The 21932-nt window shown below is 44.0% G+C and overlaps 1 protein-coding gene across 1 annotated transcript in view; it reads right to left on the bottom strand.

Annotated features, from left to right (window-relative positions):
• The window catches only part of LOC126190821 (N-terminal Xaa-Pro-Lys N-methyltransferase 1), an 88748-nt gene that overhangs the window by 7202 nt on the left and 59614 nt on the right, over positions 1 to 21932 (bottom strand). The window contains exon 4 of the mRNA XM_049931390.1: positions 18241 to 18349. Coding sequence (XP_049787347.1) covers positions 18241 to 18349 — 109 coding nt within the window. The remainder of the gene's footprint in view (positions 1 to 18240; positions 18350 to 21932) is intronic.

Here is a 21932-nt window from a genome sequence, read left to right as displayed (position 1 = left end):
TCACGGCAAAGAGTGAAATGAATGAAGTAGTTCACGGGAATAAACGAGCTCGACCCATCTCTAGGTCAAACGAACCTAATGTGAACAGTTGTGACGTCATGCTCATAGCAAGCAGTTTATTGTTACGAAGAATTACAGTCTGCGCCCTACGGCCTTTAACATATTTTTGCTATCTGTAGACGCTTGTGCGTGCACGGTGTTTTGTTGTCGTAAAATGCACATTTCCTTTGCCACTACAGTTTTATTTTTTCCCCTCTCGTTTATATTTTATTGCTGCAGTATCATTCTCCAGTAGCAGGATACAATAACATTCTTTGCTAGAGAATCAATTCTGCAGTCAAAACTACAAAAATGTAACTGAAAGCTAAAACAATGAAAAATTCCCGGGTTTTTCCCGGTTTTCTCCCGGATGAAAAAATTCCCGGGTTTTTCCCGGAATTCCCGGTTGTCCCGGGTCGTATACACCCTGAGTGATGTGATACTTCTGAAGCCGTTTTTAGTGCCCACCCTGCCAGTCAACTTGATCAATCTTTCAGATCAGTCAACCAGCATAGAGAAGATGGGCTGTCACAATGATGAATGCTTTGTCGAATAAATATGGTCAGAACCTGTTGGTGGCCCAAACAACTGGAAGGTACTCTTCCTCGGTTTTAGAATAGTTCATATTGAACCTGAAGAGTACTCTGGAGGCATAAGCTGTTATGTTTTTAGCACCTTCCTGAACTGCAACTATTCTATAAGCACTACTGCCATGGTGAAGTTCTGTGTTGGCATTTTCACCACACAATGCTGGACTGGAGAAGATGTTAGCACCTTCTTAAGTATGAGAAAAGACCATCCTTGCACCTTGTTCCAGGAAAATTTGGTGTCTGCCTGCAGTAGTTCTTGCAATGGATCTGCCATGGTACAGAAGTCCTTTACAAATTGCTGGTGGTATGAACACATTAAAAGGAAACTTCTCAATCATGAATGTGCCGAGGAGTCAGGAAATCCATGACTGCTCTTATTTTCTCTGAATCGGGATGGACTCCACTGCCATTCACTAGATATCCCAAGATTTCTATTTCTTGGGCTGCAAAGAGGCACTTTTTTGGATTTGGGCATGGGTGTACTGTCTGAAGGCACTACAATATGCTCGTTAAGTGGCTTAATTGTTCTTTAAATGTTTTCAAAAAAATGAAAATGTCATCCAGATAGCAAAGACAAGTTGTCCACTCAAGGTGACAAAACAGGTTTCCATCGAACTTTCTAAAGGGTCTGCAGTATCAAACAGTCCAAATGGCCATAAATTTAAACTCATAGAGTCTGTTGGGAGTCATCAAGGCAGTCTTTCCTGGTCAGCCATGTCAACCTCGATATGCCAGTAGTTTTTCTGCATGTGCATAGTAGAGAAATATTTTGCTCTATTCGAGCAGTCTAAGATATCATCAATGAGCCACAATGGGTAGACATCTTTTTTCATGACTTTGCACCATTGTCAGTTGTTGTTGTCGTTGTGGTCTTCAGTCCTCAGACTGATTTGATGCAGCTCTCCATGCTACTCTATCCTGTGCAAGCTGCTTCATCTCCCAGTACGTACTGCAGCCTACATCATTCTGAATCTGCTTAGTGTATTCATCTCTTGGTCTCCCTCTAATGACTTTTACCCTACATGCTGCCCTCCAATATTAAATTGGTGATCCCTTGATGCCTCAGAACATGTCCTACCAAACGAACCCTTCTTCTAGTCATGTTGTGCCACAAACTCCTCTCCTCTCCAATTCTATTCAATACCTTCTCATTAGTTATGTGATCAACCCATCTAATCTTCAGCATTCTTCTGTAGCACAACATTCTGAAAGCTTCTATTCTCTTCTTATCCAAACTATTTATCGTCCATGTTTCACTTCCATACATGGCTACACTCCATACAAATACTTTCAGAAACGACTTCCTGACACTTAAATCTATACTTGATGTTAACAAATTTCTCTTCTTCAGAAACGCTTCCCTTGCCGTTGCCAGTCTACATTTTATATCCACTCTACTTCGACCATCATCAGTTATTTTGCTCTCCAAATAGCAAAATTCCTTTACTACTTTAAGTGTCTCATTTCCTAATCTAATTCCCTCAGCGTCACCCGAGTTAACTCGACTACATTCCATTATCCTCGTTTTGCTTTTGTTGATGTTCATCTTATATCCTCCTTTCAAGACACTGTCCACTGCGTTCAACTGCTCTTCCAAGTCCTTTGCTGTCTCTGACAGAATTACAATGTCATCAGTGAACCTTAAAGTTTTAATTTCTTCTCCATGGATTTTAATACTTACTCCGAATTTTTCTTTTGTTTCCTTTACTGCTTGCTCAATATACAGATTGAATAACATCAGGGAGAGGCTACAACCCTGTTTCACTCCCTTCCCAACCACTGCTTCCCTTTCATGCCCCTCTACTCTTATAACTGCCATCTGGTTTCTGTACAAATTGTAAATAGCCTTACGTTCCCTGTATTTTACCCCTGCCACCTTCAGAATTTGAAAGAGAGTATTCCAGTCAACACTGTCAAAAGCTTTCTCTAAGTCTAAAATGCTAGAAACGTAGGTTTGCCTTCTCTTAATCTAGCATTGGTAGTATAGATGCAGAAATGCAACTGCTGTCCTCCTCCTCCACAAGGACCACAGAAGAGACCCAAAGATTCTTTGAAGGTTGAATGATGTAATCTTGCAGCCTCTTCCTCCTGGATTATCCACTGTTCAGCCAGCAACAACCTATACGCATGCTGGTCAAATGGTGGATGGTAACCAGTATTGAAACAGTGTTTTACCATTGGCCACTTGGTCTGTCTTTTCTCCACTCTGGATTTTAAAGCACCTGAAAACTGTCATAAAATGACAGTACAATGGTAGCTTCCTCCCTGTATTGTCTGTAGTGGTAGTGGAGCACAGTTCATTTTATGATGTCCTTCCAGGACTGGTTCGGCTATCCCTACACACTTTTGTTTAGGGATGACCTGTGGCTGCTCATGACAATTAGTTAGCCAAAGTTCTCCTTGGCCACCTATAGTGCTTATGATTCTCAATGGCTTGTAGATTTCTTTTAAGACTCTGGGTAGCTTTTTGCAATCGACAAAAGCTTCACAGTTTAACTGAGCATTTCAAATGATGACTGGAACTTGTTTCATTGATGACAGCGAGGTAACAATGTTTTCGTCAGCAAACAAATGCCCAGAGCAATCTTTGCCTGCGTGCTGGTAGGAACAGCTTTGTCAGTCTGGAGCTCTGGTTTTCCACAGTCTACAACTGCTTGTGATGGCTGCAAGAATTCCCATCTAAGAATGAACATGACTAAATTCTGTTAAAAAAATAAATTCGAAGGGCTGTATTATCTCATTGATAGTTATTCTTGCAGTACATGTTTCTGTCACCTGGATGTATTTTCAATTTGTGACCTTCAGTGTAATCACATTCTCATCATGGAACATAGTTTTCTTTAGCTGCTATGACAAGCATTCAGCTTTACAGAAGAAGAAGCCTCTGAGTCAATTAGCACCCAGACAGCTTGGGTGACAATGATGATGTAAATGAAATTTCCTGTCATCTTGGTAAGTGCTGTCTACAGAGAATTATCATCTGTGGTGGCCTCAGCTCTATAGATGGTTGTCTCACTTAGTTTTCCTGAATGTGGTGGCTGGTACCTCCGTATGGAGAATGGCTACGGTGTCTTGGGTAGAACCATGACTAGGGTATGGTGATGAACGTCATCCCACAGGTTGATTGTAATCATGTGCAGTAGACTGGCATTATAGGACTGTTGTGATGGTTGACATCTTGCAGTGAGGAACAGTTGTCAATCATTCATCACCTTCTTCTGCAGAAGCATACAATGTGACCAGGGCATCCATAATTGAAAATATACTAGTGTGTTGTCCTCCACCTTCCAATTTTTTTTCTTCTGCGGGTTGTTATGCTTGGTGGAGGAGTTGGTTGTGCTTGCATTGGTCAGACGATAGGTTGTTGTCTGATGGCTACAGCACTGTCTCAGTTGACCAAGTTTATTCTTCATGGCGCAATGATTTGTGGTGGAGACTGGTGTTAAAGATCAACAGACGTGCTCTTCAACGTTATCTATTATCTCCGGATGCATGGGGCAGACATTCCTGCCACTATATCTTGTGTATTCAGTCTGACAGTTCTGTTTGCCATAAACTGTTGTATCTCTTCTTTTACAATCTGACATATAAGAGAGGTGACCAGCTGCATAAAAGAAATTTTATTTCATTAACCAGTTCCATGCACTTAGTGCCCTTCTTTACATTGTAACATGTTGAATTTCCATTTTCTGTTGCGTTTCCTCAATGTGCTAGCACCAGTTGATGAAATTTATGTTGTTACATGAAAAGCATGTTACATATCTTCTGCGATTCCTTTCATCGAATGTAAGATTTCATCAGCTTCTGTCATATTCAACTTCACAGTGCTGCAAAGGGTCAAAACATTCTGTGCGTAAGAGTGTGTCATTCTGCAATGACATTGGGCCCTATTCTTCAATTATTCTTCTATCAAGTGGACCTGCCATTGATTGTCACTAAATGTTTTCAGCAGCTCAGCATGCAATTTGTCCCAGCTACTGAGCTTCTTTTTGTTGTTCTAGAACTAATGCTGGGCTGTGCCATCTAAGTAAATCTATGTATTTACCAAACACATCATTTTATCTCACTTGTTGTATACAGTGACTCAGAAGAATACTTTCAACAATTTTGTCCAAATATACACACAAAGGCTACTTCAAGAAACCTCCAGAAACGATAAATATGAAAAAAAGAAAGAGAAATGGCCTGCATCCAGAAGTAACTGATAATACAGAACAAACAATAGGTCATTTGCAACTGGTGGTACAAGACATGTTGTTTCACAGGTGACTCTCCCTTTTATAGTGTATGTTTTTCCAGTTACAGGGCTGGTACAGGTGGCGGTAAGAGGGAGACAGGCGAAGTCTTGCTGTAGAGAAGGTCTCAGTGGTAGTACCAAGAGGATAGAGAAAAGGGTGCAGTAGGAGTTTAGGGTCTGACAAGGATATTGCGATTGGGAGGGTGACGAAAAGCTATTCTAGGTGTGGTGGGGAAAATGTCAAACAGAATGGGCATGATTTTAGGATGTCATGGCCTTGTGGAAGTAGCTGATTAATACATTCAAAACCAGGATAATACTGAGTGACAAGTGGTGTTCTCCAAAGTTGTTTTTTGGAGGGATCAGAAGTACCATGATTAGATGTGAGAGCCCCAGAAATCTGCTTTTGAACTAGGCTGGTGAGTAATTACATCCTGTGAAGGCTGAGGTGAAGTGAGAATGGTGGTGTATTGCTGTAAAGAGTCTGAATCCAAACAAATACGTTTGATTCTTGTGCCAAGGTTGCATGGGTGTGAACATTTTGACATGGAAATGACAGCAACTGTCAAAATGTAAGTACTGTTGTTAGTAGGTTTAATGTGGGCAGAAGTGTGTAGCTGGCCTTCGGTAAGGATGAGGCCAACATCAAAGAAAGTGGCATGGGATTCAGAATATGACCATGTGAAATTTAATTGCGAATTCTGGGAATTTTAGCAGGTCAGCCTCACTATGAGACCACATGTCATCAATGTATTTAAACTAAACCAGGGGCTGAAGGCTTATGGATCCCAGGAAAGCCCCCTTCAAGTGACCCATGAAAAGCTTAGCAAAGGAAGGAACCATCCTGGTTTCCAAGGTCGTATCCATGAGCTGTTTGTACGTATGTCTGCTCCTCAAAGGTGAAGTGGTTGTTGGTAAGTATAAAGTTGATTAAGGTGAGCAGGAAGGATATCTCAGGTTTGGAATCAGACTAAGGAAATGTTCAGCAGCAGACAGACAATGTACATGGGTTTGTTGGTGTAGAGGATGGTGGCATCAATGGTGACAAGCAAGGTGTGTGAAGGGAATGGAATGGAAATAGATTACAGACGATCTAAGAAATGGCTGGTGTCTATAATATAGGAGTGAAGTTTTTGTATTATGGGTTAATCAATTAGTGCTGATATACATTTGGTGGGTGCTTTGAAGCCAGCAACTATAGGATGACCAAGATGACTGGGTTTGTGGATCTTAGGAAGAAGGTAAAAGATGGGGGTGTGTGGTTTGGGTGGGGTAAGAAGTTCTGTGGATCAGATATTAGTCCTTGTGGAGAGCCTGTTTTGAGGGACTGCAGGTTAGTTTGAATCACAGGGATAGGACGTCATGGTAGATGCTGTATGTAGAGATGTCAGACAGCTAGCATAGACCTTGTCTGTCATATGAGGTACATTTAAAAAATTCCAGAACATTCGTAATTTCACACCAGTGGTATGTTGGAGTGAAATGTGATTGGCTTCCTTGTCACACCTATGTTTAATGTGTAACTGCTGGAAGTTTCATTGTTGTATGTCTGTTATTGTTCAGTGGTGTACTGAGTACAATGTTGTGTCACACAGTATGTGAATTTTGAGATGGCAGAGTTAGAGGAGCACATGTCTGCATTAAATTTTGTGTGAAACTAAAGAAAATACTTACAGAGACACACAAAATGATGCAGGAAGCCTACGGTGATGAGTGCTTAAGCTATACTTGGTGTTACAAATGGTTTTCATGATTTAAGAATGGCTAGATGGAAATTAAAGATGACCCTTGTTCAGGACGCCTTTGGACACCTACCGTCGATGCTCATGTCCGATAGGTCAAAGAAATTGTGCATGCCAATCAAAGACTGACTGTCCAAGAGATTGCAAAATAATGTGCCACTTCAATTGGATCATATCATGAAATCCTGACACAGCATTTTCGAACACATCATGTTGCTGCCAAGTTCGTCCCACAGCTCATGAGTCAAGACCAGACTACTGCACAAAAAACGAATTGACTATGATGCCTCCATACTCTCCAGACCTGGCCCCTGTGGACTTTTTTTAATTTCCAAAGTTGAAAACCCCATTGAAACAACGAAGTTTCGCAATGTTAAACGACATAAAAAAAAATTCACAGATGGCATTTTACGTGATCAAGCAAGATGCGTACCAACACTGCTTCTGGAAGTGTTGGAAGTGGTATATCAACTGTGGAGGAGAGTATTTAAAAGGAGACCATGCACAATAAGAAAAAGGTAGCGAAGAAAAATTTTGTGGCTAAAGTTACGGAATTTTTTGAACAGACCTCATACTTCTGTTGGTCAAGTAGCACAATAGTAGATCCTTTGTCTGGTAGAAGGATAATGAAGGAGCCATTGGCTTTTAGGGAATGCAGGGCCTGGAATTCTGCAGATTAGGGTAATGTTGTAGGGACCTGAAGAAGGGTTGTGAAGCATTACTGGATGTGAGGAATTCTTGGAAGGCTTGCAAGACATGATTTTGATGTTGTGATGTTGGATCAAGTTGGGAACATGGTCAGAACTGTTCAAGTCAGGGTTCAATGTTATGTTTGCTGTTGGAAAGGTTTCTGGTTTGCATTGCAAAGTGATATTTCCAGTTGAAATTACACCTGAAGGAAAGTAGGACATTTATCAAAGGGGCATGATTACAAGTAGGTTTACAGCTGAAAGTGAGACCCTTGGATAGTACAGATAATTGAGGAGGAGATAGTGCTTTACACGAGAGGTTGAGAAAAACCAGTGTTATGACTGATTATGAGTTATTTTGGTCTGGGAGGCAGTGGTGAAGACTGGTGGATGTATGGAGGCTGGCCAAACTTGGTTTGTAGGACAGGAGTGGTGGTTGATGGTGTGGCTGTTTAAGGAGCTGCAGAGAGACAGAAAGGGAAACACCACTGTTGAGGTACTTTAGGATCAGGTGAGATAGATTTTTGAGGTGAAGTCTGGCACGTTGTTGCAGTTTGAATTTGGCTTGGCAGGTGAACCATCCAAGGAAGCATGAGAGGCAGATAACTGCAGGATTTTGAAGGAGGAGAGAAGTCTGGTAGAATGGAAATTGGCAGATGATGCTTACAAGTCACAGATTAGCCAGGTACGTGCAAGAGATTGCTTATTTGAAACTGTAAATTTCTTCTGTCACAGCATTTCTTTGCAGTAACTACTCTTGTCTACACTCGATTTTAGTTTTCTACATCTTTCATTTTCTGACCTATCTATTTTTTGCCATCAGCCTCCCACCTCTATTACATACTACGCACTCAGTTTTTCACTCTTATTAACTCATACACAATGCTTTAGAAGTACTCTCTGTCTTGGATACTGCCCTGTCTTCCACATTTACCCTGACCCGGAGTTCTGGGTGACTTTCCTAAACTCTACCCCTTTCCCAAACATCTCCAGTCTTTTTCCTTCATCTTCAAACCATCTGCCAGAAGGAGCCACTGGCTCTGAAAGTTTACATACTTAAAACCCTTTTTAATATGTGTGTTCTCCTGCTGCTGCTTGGTGAGCAGATTTTTTTTTTATCCATCCAGTTACACTATAATGTCGAAATACACTATAATGTCGAAAAATAATCATTTTCATTGTTGTATTAGCCCATATGGCCACGATTCCTTCTTATGTAACACTCCTGTCAGTCTTTGTTGTTGTCTGCCTTATTCAAACTGTCGTCTTTTTTCTACCTTATTTGCTAGTCCATTCGTTTATTTACCTGTACCTCCCAGATTAATCAACACATTGCTCCTATATCTTTTCTAGTATTGGCTTTTGTGCATGTAGAGGTCCACTGTTATTTACGAATTTCCATATAACATTTTGTTTACATTTCACTACACTGCATGGCCTTCTCCTGATCATCTTTTGTTGATTTATTTGCAAATTTGACAGTTATTTTCTTTCCCACTCTCCATTTACCTTATTTATATACAATTCTTTCATGGTTTTGTGTGTGTATTTTTCACCAAACCGCTCTGATTGACTTTTACTGCCATCTCCAACTTTACTTTATTTGCCAAGTAAATAGTTTACATTTTTTAAAATGTTGTCTCTTTTTCACAACGGCCCTTATTGATTTTTTTTTTCTTTTCCTAACATTTTCTCCAATGACTTTGGCCACTTTTCTGGCAAGAAATTCTCACCCGCTTGTTACCTCTGGTTAACCGTTGTCTGTTTTTACAATTCTTTCTGATTTTTTCCTTGTCATTCTTCCATTTTTCTATCGTTTTCCATCTTCTGTTTCTCTTTTCTGCCATTCCCATCATTTCTAATATTCCAAAGCAAACTCTCTTGCAATGATGAATCCCATCACATATTACATCTGTTCTTTTCAAAAACATGGTTTTGCACTATCAACTATGAAAACTAAGGTCCCACATTCTGTTTCTTGAAACCTGCTTGTCCCTTGGAGTTGCTTCCAAAGGCCTAACACTGAAAGTTCCTGTTTCTGGATGTAATTCTACTATACACAAGGCTCTTTTACAGTTTCAAATACAGCAATCTCTTGCACTTATTCGGCTAATCAGTGACCCATATGCCTCATCTGCCAATTTCCACTCTACCAGATTTCCCCCCTCCTACAAAATGCTGCACTTATCTGTCTCTCATATTTCCTCAGATGGTATCATCCACCAAGCTAACTTCAACTACAACATGCCAGACTTCACCTTGAAAAGATATCCCAACCTTCTCTTACACTACCTCAACAGTGGTGTTTCTCTTCCTGTCCCTCTACATATCCCTAACAGCCAAACCATCAACCACCACTCCTCTCCTAATCCTGAGCTTGGCCAGCTTCCTTAACATCTCCCAGTCTTCACCACTGCCTCCCAGACCAATTAAAAATCATAATCATAGAAACCAGTTACAACACTACAGTGTTCTCAATCTCTCATCTAAAGTAGTCTCCCCTCCTGAATTATCTGTATTATACAAGAGTCTCACTTTCCACTCTAAATCTGCATATAATCATGCTGCTTTGATAGAGAACCTACTTTCCTCCCTTGTAATGTCAACTTGGAATATCACTTTACAACCCAATCCAAAAACCTTTCCAACATCAAACCTAACACTGAACCCTGCCTTGAACGGTTTGACCGTGATCACAACTTGATTCACCACCACCACCTCAAAATCACTCCTTACAAGCTTTCCAAGAATTCCTCACATCCCGCATTACTTCACAGCCCTTCCCAGGTACCCTAAAACATGACCCTAACCTGTCCTCTCCCGAATATGCATTCCCTAAAAGCTGATGACTCCATCATTATCCTCCCTCCAGACAAAGGATCTACCACAGTGGTACTTGACTAACAGGAGTAAGTTAGTGAAGGTCTATGCCAGCTGTCTGACACCTCTACATACAGCATCTGCCATCAAGACCCCAGCCCTGTGATTCAAACTAACCTGCAGTCCCTACTGAAAACCTCAGGCCCCTCACGAGGGCTAACATCTCAATCCACAGAACTTCTCATCCCACCAAAACCATGCACCCCCATCTTTTACCTTCTTCCTAAGATCCACAAACCCAATTATCCTGGCTGTCCTATGGTTGTTGGTTTCAAAGCACCCACCCTATTGTGTATATCTGCCATAGCTGATCAATACCTGCAACCTACAGTACAAAGACTTCTCTCCTATACTAAAGCCACTTCTTAGATCGACTGAAATCCGTGTCGGTCCCATTCCCACCACACATCTTGCTTGTTACCACTGATGCCGCCTCCCTCTACACCAACAACACACACATACATTGTCTGTTGCTGATGAACATTTCCCTAGTTTGCAACCACCTAACTCCAAACCTAAGACATTCTTCCTGCTTACCTTAATCAACATTATACTTACCAACATCCACTTCACCTTTGAGGAGCAGACATATAAACAGCTCAGGGATATGACCATGAAAACCAGGATGGCTCCTTCCTATGCTAAGCTTTTCATGGGTCACTTGGAGGGGGCTTCCCTGGGGTCCATAAGCCTTCAGCCCCTGGTTTGTTTGGTTTAAATACACATTGATGACATGTGGTCTCATAGTGAGGCTGACCTGTTAAAATTCCCAGAATTCCCAATTAAATTTCACATGGTCATATTCTGAATCCCATGCCACTTTCCTTGATGTTGATCTCATCCTTATCAAAGGCCAGCTACACACTTCTGCCCACATTAAACCTACTAACAACAGTACTTACATTTTCACAGTTGCCGTCATTTCCATGAGAATCAAACGTATTTGTTTGGATTCAGACTCTTTACAGCAATACACCACCATTCTCACTTCACCTCAGCCTTCACTGGATGTAATTACTCACCAGCCTAGTTCAAAAGCAGATTTCTGGGGCTCTCACAACTAATCATGGTACTTCTGATCCCTCCAAAAAACAACTTTGGAGAACACCACTTGTCACTCAGTATTATACTGGAATGTATTAACCAGCTACTTCCACAAGGCCATGACATCCTAAAATCATGCCCATTCTGTTTGACATTTTCCTCACCACACCTAGAATAGCTTTTCGTCACCCTCCCAATCGCAATATCCTTGTCAGATCCTAAACTCCTTCTGCACCCATTTCTCTACCCTCTTGTTACTACCACTGTGACCTTCCCCACAGCAAGACTTCGCCTGTTCACCCTCTTACCGCCACCTGTACCAGCCCTGTAACTGGAAAAACATACACAAAAAAGGGAGAGTCACCTTTGAAACAACACGTCATGCACCAGCTGTTATGTAAACACTGTTTGGCCCTTTACATTGGCATGGCTACCACCAGGCTATCAGTTAGGGTGATGGGCAGAGGGTGTATACTGGTAACACACAGTGTTCTATTGTAGAGCATGCTCCACAACGTAACAGTCGTGATCTCAGTGCCTGTTTCACCACATGTGCCATCTGGGTTTTCCCTCTGACACCAGTTTTTTGGAACTCCACAGGTGGGAACTAGTACAACAACATGTCCTTAGTTTTCACTACTGACCTGGCCTTAATTTACATCAGTTTCTTCTGTCTCAGCATTTCTTCACAATAACTACTCCTTTCTTAAATCTGTTTTAGTTTTCTGCTTCTTTCATTTTCTGACTTGTCTATTTTTCACCATTGCCCTCTCACCTGCATTACACACAATCACTTAGCTTTTCACTCTTATAACTCAAGCACGATATTTTACAAGTAATCTCTGTCTTGTATATTACCTTGTCTTCCACCTTTAAGCTCTCAGGTTTTCGAATCTCGTCAAGTGCAGTCCTCAACAACAAGCCTCTCCTTCTCATCCCGTCCGGTAAGTCTCCCCTGATCCATAGTTCTGAGTGGCTTTTTCGAACTCTACCCCTTTTCCTAAACCTCTCCAGTCCTTTTCCTTCAGCCCTCTTCTTTCCCCTTCAACCCTTCTGCCAGAAGAATGAGCCACTGGCTCCGAATGCTTGCATACACAAAACTTTTTTTTTTTTTTTTATATATGCCACCACTTGGTCCGTAGATTTTTAAAAATCTATCTAACTGTGTTATATTATCAAAAATTTATTACTTTTGCTGTTATAAAATATTTATGATAGTGTGCTGAAAAGTAATGCCTCCAATTTTTTATCTGAAACCTTATAAAGCTTTTTAAATGGATTAAAACTTATTAACATTCTATGTCTTTGCTCTTCATGTCTATATATTTGTTTCTCAACATGCCCACACTGCCAACGAACATGTCTGTCCCAAAGAGAGACCAGTTTGTTGATACTGACACAGTAGAATGTCCGAATTTGTTGACAGAGCCACAACCTCACTTTTTCTTGCACCATTTCATTACATTCAAAGTAAAGTTTTCGAAGGCGTTCTTTAAGTTTTGGAAACAGATGAAAATCGAATGGCGCCAAGTCGCGACTATATGGAGTACGCTTGATGACAGTAAACTCAAGACATAGGATTTTTGCAGAAGTCACAGCGTTTGAGTGCAGTGACGTCATGCTGAAGGAGAGTGTTGTGACTCGCCGATTATTCAAAGTACCGCCGCGCAATTACGCACGTCCTCTACGTGTGGCGCTGTCTGCCAGCCACGCAGCAGCTGCGCCACCTAAGGGGCCAGCCGAGCAGCGACCGCTAGACTGATACTCAGTGTTTAATCGAATGTCGACTTGTACACAGGTCAACTTACTCAGTGACTTATATGTGTTGTTGTCCGAAATATGTGCTACATTTGAAGATATAAAAAATGGCGACGAGGTAGTGGATTTTTCCTTTTCACCGTTCACTCACAGGGTTCCATGGCTACTGTCGAGCAGCTCTTGCAAAATCTCATTGAACAGCAAACGCTTCTAACGACGGCGATTCGCGATCAGCAAACGCTTCTCACAACGGCGATTCTCGATTTCGTCGCGGCATCAAATGCGGGGCGTTTCTCGTCGTTGGCTGTACCTCCTTTTCCACCTTACGACGAGATGGCGGAAGACTGGTCTGATTATGAAAAACGTCTTTGACAGCACTTCTTGGCATTTCATGTCACGGACGAACAACCATGTAAGTCTCTGTCTTGTATTTCACCTCAAATGTATCGGTCGTTGTCGCAATTGGCTCCTTTGAAGGATCCTGCGTCTTTGTCCTTTGCTGAAATGTGCTCCCTTCTGTCTGTCTATTTTCAAAAGCAAACGCATGTGGTAGCCTCTCGTGTTGCCTTTTATCGTTGTCAAAAACAACCAAATCAGTCCTATCGCGCTTGGGCTGCTGAACTTTACGGCCTCAGTCGAAAGTGTCAATTTGTTACTGACGTTCACAAAGAATCCTATGCCAATTCCATGGTACGGGATGCTATTATCCGGTCGGCGCCCGACAAAGAAGTTCGGCAACGTGCCCTTCAGTTGGCGAATCCGACTCTCGATGAAGTTCTCTCCATTGCGCAGTCTTTTGAAATTTCTCGTGCCGCTGGGGCGCAAATAGAGGCGTGGGGTGACGTCGGGGAAATACAACCTCTGTGCGCTGTTGACGACGCGTGCGGCACGTCCCCGCCGGCCGACGTGGCCGCCGTACGCTCCCACGCGCAGCCACGGCCTAGCCGTAAACAACCCACTAAGAAACTGCAGCAAAATCCCCGGCAACTTCCTTCATGTCCGCGGTGTTTTACGAAACATTCACGTGAGGATTGTCCTCAACGTTGGGCTGTGTGTCACAATTGCAAAAAGAAAGGTCATGTGTCTTCCGTTTGTAAATCCGACCGCATACATGATGTTCATGAACATGACGCTGATTCTGATTCTGTGTTGTCTGTCAATTGCACTTCTTCCCTTTCAGGGAAGTTATTCCTCACTGTCCAAATCCTTGGTCGAGATGTTCGCATGCAAGTGGATACTGGTTCTGCTGCCACTATAATTAATTCTCAGACGTATCTTCAGCTGGGTTCTCCACTCCTGTCCCCTGTCACTCGGCAATTACGGACGTACAATAAACAGAAGATTTCTCTCTTGGGACTGTTTAATGCTGAGGTATCTTACAAATCCGTCATTCGCACTGTTCCCATATTTGTGGTTGACCAGAGCACCACAGAAAATCTTTTTGGTTTCGATGCCTTTCGCGCTTTTGGGTTCTCCATAGATGACTCTGTCAATATTGTCTCTGACGCTATTCCTTATGCTCAACTGGATTCCTTGTCGACGACATTTTCGTCCCTTTTTTCTCCTGGGTTAGGCCGGGCAAACGACTTTGAAGCTCATATCACGCTCATACCCACTGCTCGGCCTAAGTTTTCTCGGGCCCGGCCCATTCCTGTGACCCTTCGTGATCGGGTAAAACGGGAGTTGGATCGTCTCACTGCTTCAGGGGTCTTGCTTCCTGTCACTTCCAGTGAGTGGTCCCCTCCTGTCGTGGTAGTTGCTAAGCCCAATGGTGATATTCGTCTCTGTGGCGATTTCAAAGCCACTGTAAATGCTCCATGCCTCATCGACACTTACCCTATGCCCCATCCGGAAGAACTGTTCACTAAACTCGCTGGAGGACAGTATTTTTCTAAAACTGACCTGTCGGAAGCTTATCATCAACTTCCTCTCGACGCGGCTTCCCGGCAGTTTCTGGTCCTTAACACGCCTTTCGGCCTCTACCAATACAACGCTTGCCATTCGGGGCTGCTAGCGCCCCTGCTCTCTTTCAGAGATTCTTGGAACAATTATTGCTCCCTGTCCCGGGGTGTATCAATTACATGGACGACATGGTTGTCACTGGCTCCACCACCGAAGAACATCTTCACAATCTCCGCACACTTTTTAATGTCTTACAGACTGCCGGTCTCAAGTGTAATCTTCAGAAATCACAATTTTTTCAGGCATCTATCACGTACTTGGGGTTCCAACTCTCTCGGGATGGTATTCGTCCGCTTCAACACACTGTTGCTGCGATCGATGCCCTTCCTCGCCCTACATCTGTTAAGGAACTGCAGGCTTTCCTGGGGAAAATAGCATACTATCACAAGTTTTTACCGTCTGCGGCGTCGGTGGCTCAGCCGTTGCATCGCCTGTTGCATAAAAACGTGCCTTTTCACTGGTCCGCGTCATGTGATGCGGCTTTCCGGAAATTAAAGGCTATGCTGAAACAGGCCCCGTGCCTGGCTACTTATCGACCTGGCCAACATCTTGTTCTTGCCACAGACGCCTCTCAATACGGGGTCGGTGCAGTCCTTGCGCACCGTTTTTCTGACGGTTCGGAACAACCCATCACTTATGCCTCCAAAACGCTCACAGATGCCCAACAAAAGTATTCTCAAATTGAGAAAGAAGCTTTGGCCATCATTTATGCTCTTCATAAGTTTGGTGTTTTTCTCTATGGCTCAAAATTTCATCTTGTTACGGATCACAAACTGCTTGTTTCCTTGTTTCATCCATCAACATCACTTCCCGACAAGGCTGCACACCGCCTCCAGCGTTGGGCTCTTTACTTGTCCCGTTTCAATTATGAGATTCACTTCCGGCCAACGGCTCAACATGCGAATGCTGATGCTTTGTCTCGCCTTCCCATGGGTCCTGATCAGGCATTCGATAGGGACGAACTTTTGTGTTTCCACCTGGATGTTGCCGAGCAGCGGGTTGTGGACGGGTTCCCCATCACTGGGGACAGGCTGGCGGCTGCTACGGGTTCTGACCCTACTCTCTCCCGGGTTTTACGCTGTATTCAGAAGGGTTGGCCAGATCGCCCGTCCGCTAAGACTTCTGCTCCGTTGTGGAACTACTACACTTTGCGCTACCGCCTCATGGCTAGGGATGGTGTTATCCTCCTCTCCACTGACAATGCTTCGCCGCGTGTTGTGGTACCTGCGTCTTTGCGTGCTTCGGTCTTGCGCCTCCTTCACCAGGGGCACTGGGGTGTGTCTCGCACAAAATCTCTGGCACGCCGTCATGTGTACTGGCCTGGCATCGACTCTGACATCACACACATGGTCGCTGCCTGCGGCCCTTGTGCGTCACAGGCCGCTGCCCCGAAGTCATCTTTGTCACCGTGGCCTTCGCCTGAGAAGCCCTGGGAGCGCATTCATGCTGACTTTGCGGGACCCTTTATAGGTACTTATTGGCTCCTCGTAATTGACGCCTATTCTAACTTTCCTTTCATTGTCCGTTGCACGTCCCCTACCACCGCGGCAACCACCAGTGCTCTGCCCTGCATTTTTTCTTTGGAAGGCCTCCCCTCTACTCTTGTTACTGATAATGGTCCGCAATTTGACTCTTCCGACTTTGCGGATTTTTGTGCTCGTCACGGCGTTACGCATGTCACGGCCCCGCCGTTCCATCCACAATCCAACGGTGAGGCTGAACGACTGGTCCGCACTTTTAAGGCTCAGATGCGGAAACTTCTGACTTCTTCTGCTGCTGATGACGCGCTTCTCCAGTTCCTGGCGTCTTACCGTTTCACCCCCATGGGCGATCACAGCCCGGCTGAGCTCTTACATGGCCGACAGCCCCGCACGCTACTTCATCTTCTGCGGCCTCCCACCTCACGGCCGCGGGTGCCTTCACTTGGCCGGTTCACCGCCGACGACCTCGTCTGGGTGCGGGATATGGCAGGCGGCCAAAATGGGGCCCGGGCCGCATCTTACGACACCGTGGCAGACGCCTGTATGAAATCCAGACAGACACGGGCGTTGCAGTGCGTCATTCGGACCAGCTTCGGCCTCGGGTGCCAGCAACGCCTGTTCCGAATGCCGCCACACCACCTTTGGCTCTACCTGTTGCTCGGGATCTTGGCATCTCTCAATACTCACAACGCAGCCCTCTCACCGTCATCGCGATGCCAGCACCAGAACGGACGCCACCAGGAGACGTGCCCATGCAGGAACCGGAGGACCGTCCTCTGTCAGAGTACATCTACTCGCCTCCTCCTCCAACAGACGCCGACACATCGCCCATGTCTCCTGTCATATCAACTGGACTTGCCGCAACGGACAGATTGGTGCAGGGGGCCCCAGCAGATTCAACCCCTACGTCTCCTGTCATCTCAACCTGTTATCATCGGGGACACTTCCGTCCATACGGGAAGCCTCTTCCTCAAGACTTTACGGCGAGTCAAACAACGCCTATGGACGTTAGCCATCTCCAGGACACCTCCATCAAGACCAGTGCAACAATTTCAAAGGGGGGAAAAGTGTTGTGACTCGCCGATTATTCAAAGTACCGCCGCGCAATTACGCACGTCCTCTACGTGCGGCGCTGTCTGCCAGCCACGCAGCAGCTGCACCACCTAAGCGGCCAGCCGAGCAGCGGCCGCTGGACTGAGACTCAGTGTTTAATCGAATGCCGACTTGTACACAGGTCAACTTACTCAGTGACTTATATGTGTTGTTGTCCGAAATATGTGCTACATTTGAAGATATAAAAGAGAGGATACTCCATGTGTGGATGAACTCTTCGAATTCTTGCTTTTAGTTTTCTGTCTCATGCACTGATGTAGTTACATTGCACTCCAACACATTACATGCTAAAATTCAAAGCTCTCTAGTGGCAGAGGGTTGCAACTTGGTATCAGCATAGTGTGAAACTAGACCAAGTAATATGCATGGCATGTAATACCTCAACCAATATTTAGAACAAAATAAAAAATTCAGAGGCATTACTTTTCAGCAAACCATCATAAAAGATGAATTTTATGGAAGAAGCCACTCTTATTATAAGGAGAGAATGGTCATAAAAATATTAAAAATTTTCATACAATTACAATGATATTCCAGTCTGGTACAACTAAGCATAACATACTATTGTCAAAGTGTGTATTAGAAAATATTATTGTCTTTATCAACAAACATCAAAGAAATGTCATCACTGCTGCCTCCTCCTCTCCCTCCTTACCTCTTAAAAATGAACCTTTCAATACATAGTAAACAGTGAAGGAAACTTACATGCAACGTCTGAAGAACTGAATAAAATCTTCATCTGTTAGGTGGCCAAGAACCCACTGACACCAAATGACATCATATTTTTGTGGTTCTGGTGTGAAATTTTGAAGACCTGTGACATAACAGAAAATTTTCTAACTTTTCAGTAAATGCTTGTACATTATCCAGCAATACTAAAAATAATATACCTAATATATTTTAAAATTCTTAGGAAACTTGTTGCTAATTTCTATTCCCATTTCTCTGTCTCCACCTCACATGGGCATAATAAATCTGTTCGTCTCATACCTGTAGTCTTTCTGGTCTACAGTCACTTACAGCTCTTTTGCAAGCATCTTGTTTTTAATTTCCCTTTACTTCAATTTAACATATACTGAATATAAATAAATAGTCAATTACAAACTTGTGAACAGTCAGTATGTAGCCACATAAATAAAGATTTTTGTTAATTGGCTCTTTAACTTCTGTTCAGTGGAACTACCTATTTAACATAGTCTTTATAAACAAAAAGGGCATTTGTCACTCGAATATTCATTGGTAGATATGACACATTGTATGGGTAAAAGCAAGAGTACTCTGAAGATGGGAGATAGTGCCATATCTGTTCTTCATGTATAAACGATATGTTGGATATGGTATACAGCAATCTGAGGCTGTTTGGTGATGACACTGTTGTATATGGGGAAGTATAGTCACTGGGTGACTGTAGGGGGATTCAGGATCACTTGAACAGAATTTCTATTTGGTTCAATGAACAGTAGTTTGTTCTGAGTGAGAAAACTCTGATGCTAGGCTGCCCTGCACAAGAGGCACATTGTGTTGGAGTAATGATCAGCCTGCTTTACTGACACACACTACATGTGTGGAAGGGCATAGCTGGGAGTAGGTTGAGATGGACAGAGGATGAAATGGACAGAGAGAGGAGGCAGGAGGATACGGATAGATGAATGGATGGATGGACGGACGGACGGACGGATGGACGGGCAGGTGGGTGGGTGGGTAGATGCTCAGGGTATTAAGGGACCACACTATGAGGTCATCAGTCCATCAATACTTTGTGTATCCTTCCCAGAGAGGAAGGACACAAAAGACAAATCATAACTAACCTGACTGTACCCGTAAATCAAGAAAACAAAGAGACAGAAGTGAGAGAGGTGTAAAAGGGTGATGGTGGGAGAGTCGCCTCTCCCAGAATGCAGCTGGAGGCCCCCAGGCACATTATGCAATAGGAGAGGCACCTTCTGCATCCACTGTTTTCAGTAGAGAACAATGACAGCGAGACAGTAAACCAACAACAGCTGGAAAAGAATAAGAAGAATTAAAAAGGTGGGAAGGACAGGAGACAAACTAGGCCACTGAGCAAGGGTACCCATGGGCCTCCTGTGTTTGGAGCAGGTGACAGGATACCCCTCCAATCCCTCAAGCAGCCAACAAGGCAATGTGCTCACATCACAAAGAAGTGTAACAGACACTTTCATAGGTAAAACATAAAACCGGATCAGCCACTTTGGCATTGTCTGCTAGCACCAGAGGTAGCATGTCAGCAAATTCAACGTTTCACCATAAGGTGGCCAAATTAGGGCATTTCAGTAGGATGTGGGCCACTGTCAGACAGATATCACACCGACAGTGGGGTGAATCATCATGTCAGAGAATATGGTCATGGATCAGTCAAGTGTGGCTAATGCACAGCGGACAGAAAACAGCAGCTTCCCTGTGAGATGCATGAAAGGAAGACTGCCACATGGTTGCAGTCTCCTTTATGGTGTGCAGTTTATTTGGAGACACCAGGGTATACAAACCTGTATTCCAAGGCTCCAACAATTGATGGCGCAGAGTCCACCATGGTGCAGTTCCAGTACCACCATCTCCAAAGTGGGTGACCTTGTAGCCAACTTGGCCAATCAGTCAACATGTTCATGGTGGGATCCCAATATGACCATGTGTATATACAAAGATCACATTACCCAGTTTGATGAAGGTCATAAAGGAGATCCTAGAAAGTCACAACCAATGGATGACAGGGTAGCACTGGTTGATAGCCTGTAAACTGCTTAGGGAGTCACTGCCTATTAAGAATGTCTTGCAAGTGCAAGAACAAAGGTGGCTGAGGATTTGAGCAATGATCACGAATTCCGTGGTGAATGCACTGCATCCATTCAGCAGGGAGTGTAATTCACTGCACTCTGAATATGTGCAGGCAAAACTAGTTTGCCCATCAACCATAGAGCCATCATTGTATACCACTTCTGAGCCCGGAATGCATCTAGGACACCCAAGAATGGGTAGCAAAAAGCCATGGTGTCTATACAGCCTTTCAGTCCAAATGATAGACAGAGGCAGATCTGAGGACAGGGTACACACCATGTGAGGTGAGAGGGACAGGGGAGCGGGGGAGGGGGGTGGGGGGGGAGTTGAACTTCAGAGCAGAGACTGAATTTGAACTGCCTCTGTTGTGAGAGGTAGATCTTCCTTCCTGGAAAAAGGATATAGTAGTTCAGATACTCAAGAGAGTAAAGAATGCGTATTACATGGTTGAGCAGCAGTTGTTGGCACCTGATATGTACAGGAGGGACCCCAGCCTCCAAGAGCAGGCTCTTCACAGGACTGGTCTGAAAGGCACCGACTGCAAGTCAGACCCCACAACTGTGTATCAGGTCCAGCAGCCACAGCTCTGAAGGCAATGCCAAGCCATATGCTTGGCTCCCATCATTAAGACAGGACAGGATAAGGGCTTTGTAGAGCTGCAAGAATGTAGAGCAGTCTGCACACCCGCTGGTGTTATTGCAACAGCGAAATGTATTACAGTGTGGTCAGCATGGTCGCTTAAACTGGCAAAGATGAGGAAGCCACGTTAACTGGTCATTGAAGAACAGTCCCAAAAAGGGACAAGACTCCACCACATTGCACAATTAGTCATCAAGGTAGGGTATTGGTTAGGGATCAACAGTGTGACAGCAACAGAAGTGCATGACATATGTATTGATGGCGCAAAACCAGAAGCCATGGGCAAGAGCCCAAGTCTGCATCTTTTGTATGGCACCCTGCAAGGGGCATTCAGAAACATCCACAGGTGATGATCAATACTAGATGCAGAAGTCATCAGCATACAGGGAGGGTGACACTGTAGATCCCACAGCTGCAGCTACAGCATTCATAGCCACTAGAAAAAGAGGCACACTCAATACAGAGCCCCATGTGACCCCATTACCTTGCAGATTGGGGGGGGGGGGGGGGGCGATACTGTGGGAAGCACTAACTTGAACCCAGAAAGTACGCTGCCCACCCAAGACGTTCTGGACAAAAATCAGGATTGAACCCAGGAGAAACCCAAAACTTGGGGTACCAACACAGCCATCAGTTCACCACACATTCGAGCAACTTGCAGTGAACGTTAGTGAGATTAATTGGGTGATAACTGTCCATCTCAAAGGGGTTTTTACCCAGTTTCAGTACTGGGACACACTTTCTTGCCATTGAGATGAGAACTCACCTTTGCTCCAGATACAGTTGCAAATGGCAATATGTGACATTAGCAACCCACAGATAAGCATTATATGGTTCCAGGTGATGTATAGTAAATGATAGATGAAGTCATTCTACCTGCTGTTTGAGGAAACAAAAAGAAGGATGATAATTCTCAGATGCAGAGACCCAAGCATAATGCAAAGCAAAATGTTCAGCAACAGCATCTG

This window comes from Schistocerca cancellata, chromosome 6 (assembly GCF_023864275.1).
Source record: "Schistocerca cancellata isolate TAMUIC-IGC-003103 chromosome 6, iqSchCanc2.1, whole genome shotgun sequence".
Classification (NCBI taxonomy): Eukaryota; Metazoa; Arthropoda; class Insecta; order Orthoptera; family Acrididae; genus Schistocerca; species Schistocerca cancellata.
Note: the sequence above shows the minus strand (reverse complement) of the source record. Positions and strands in the feature narration are given on the sequence as shown.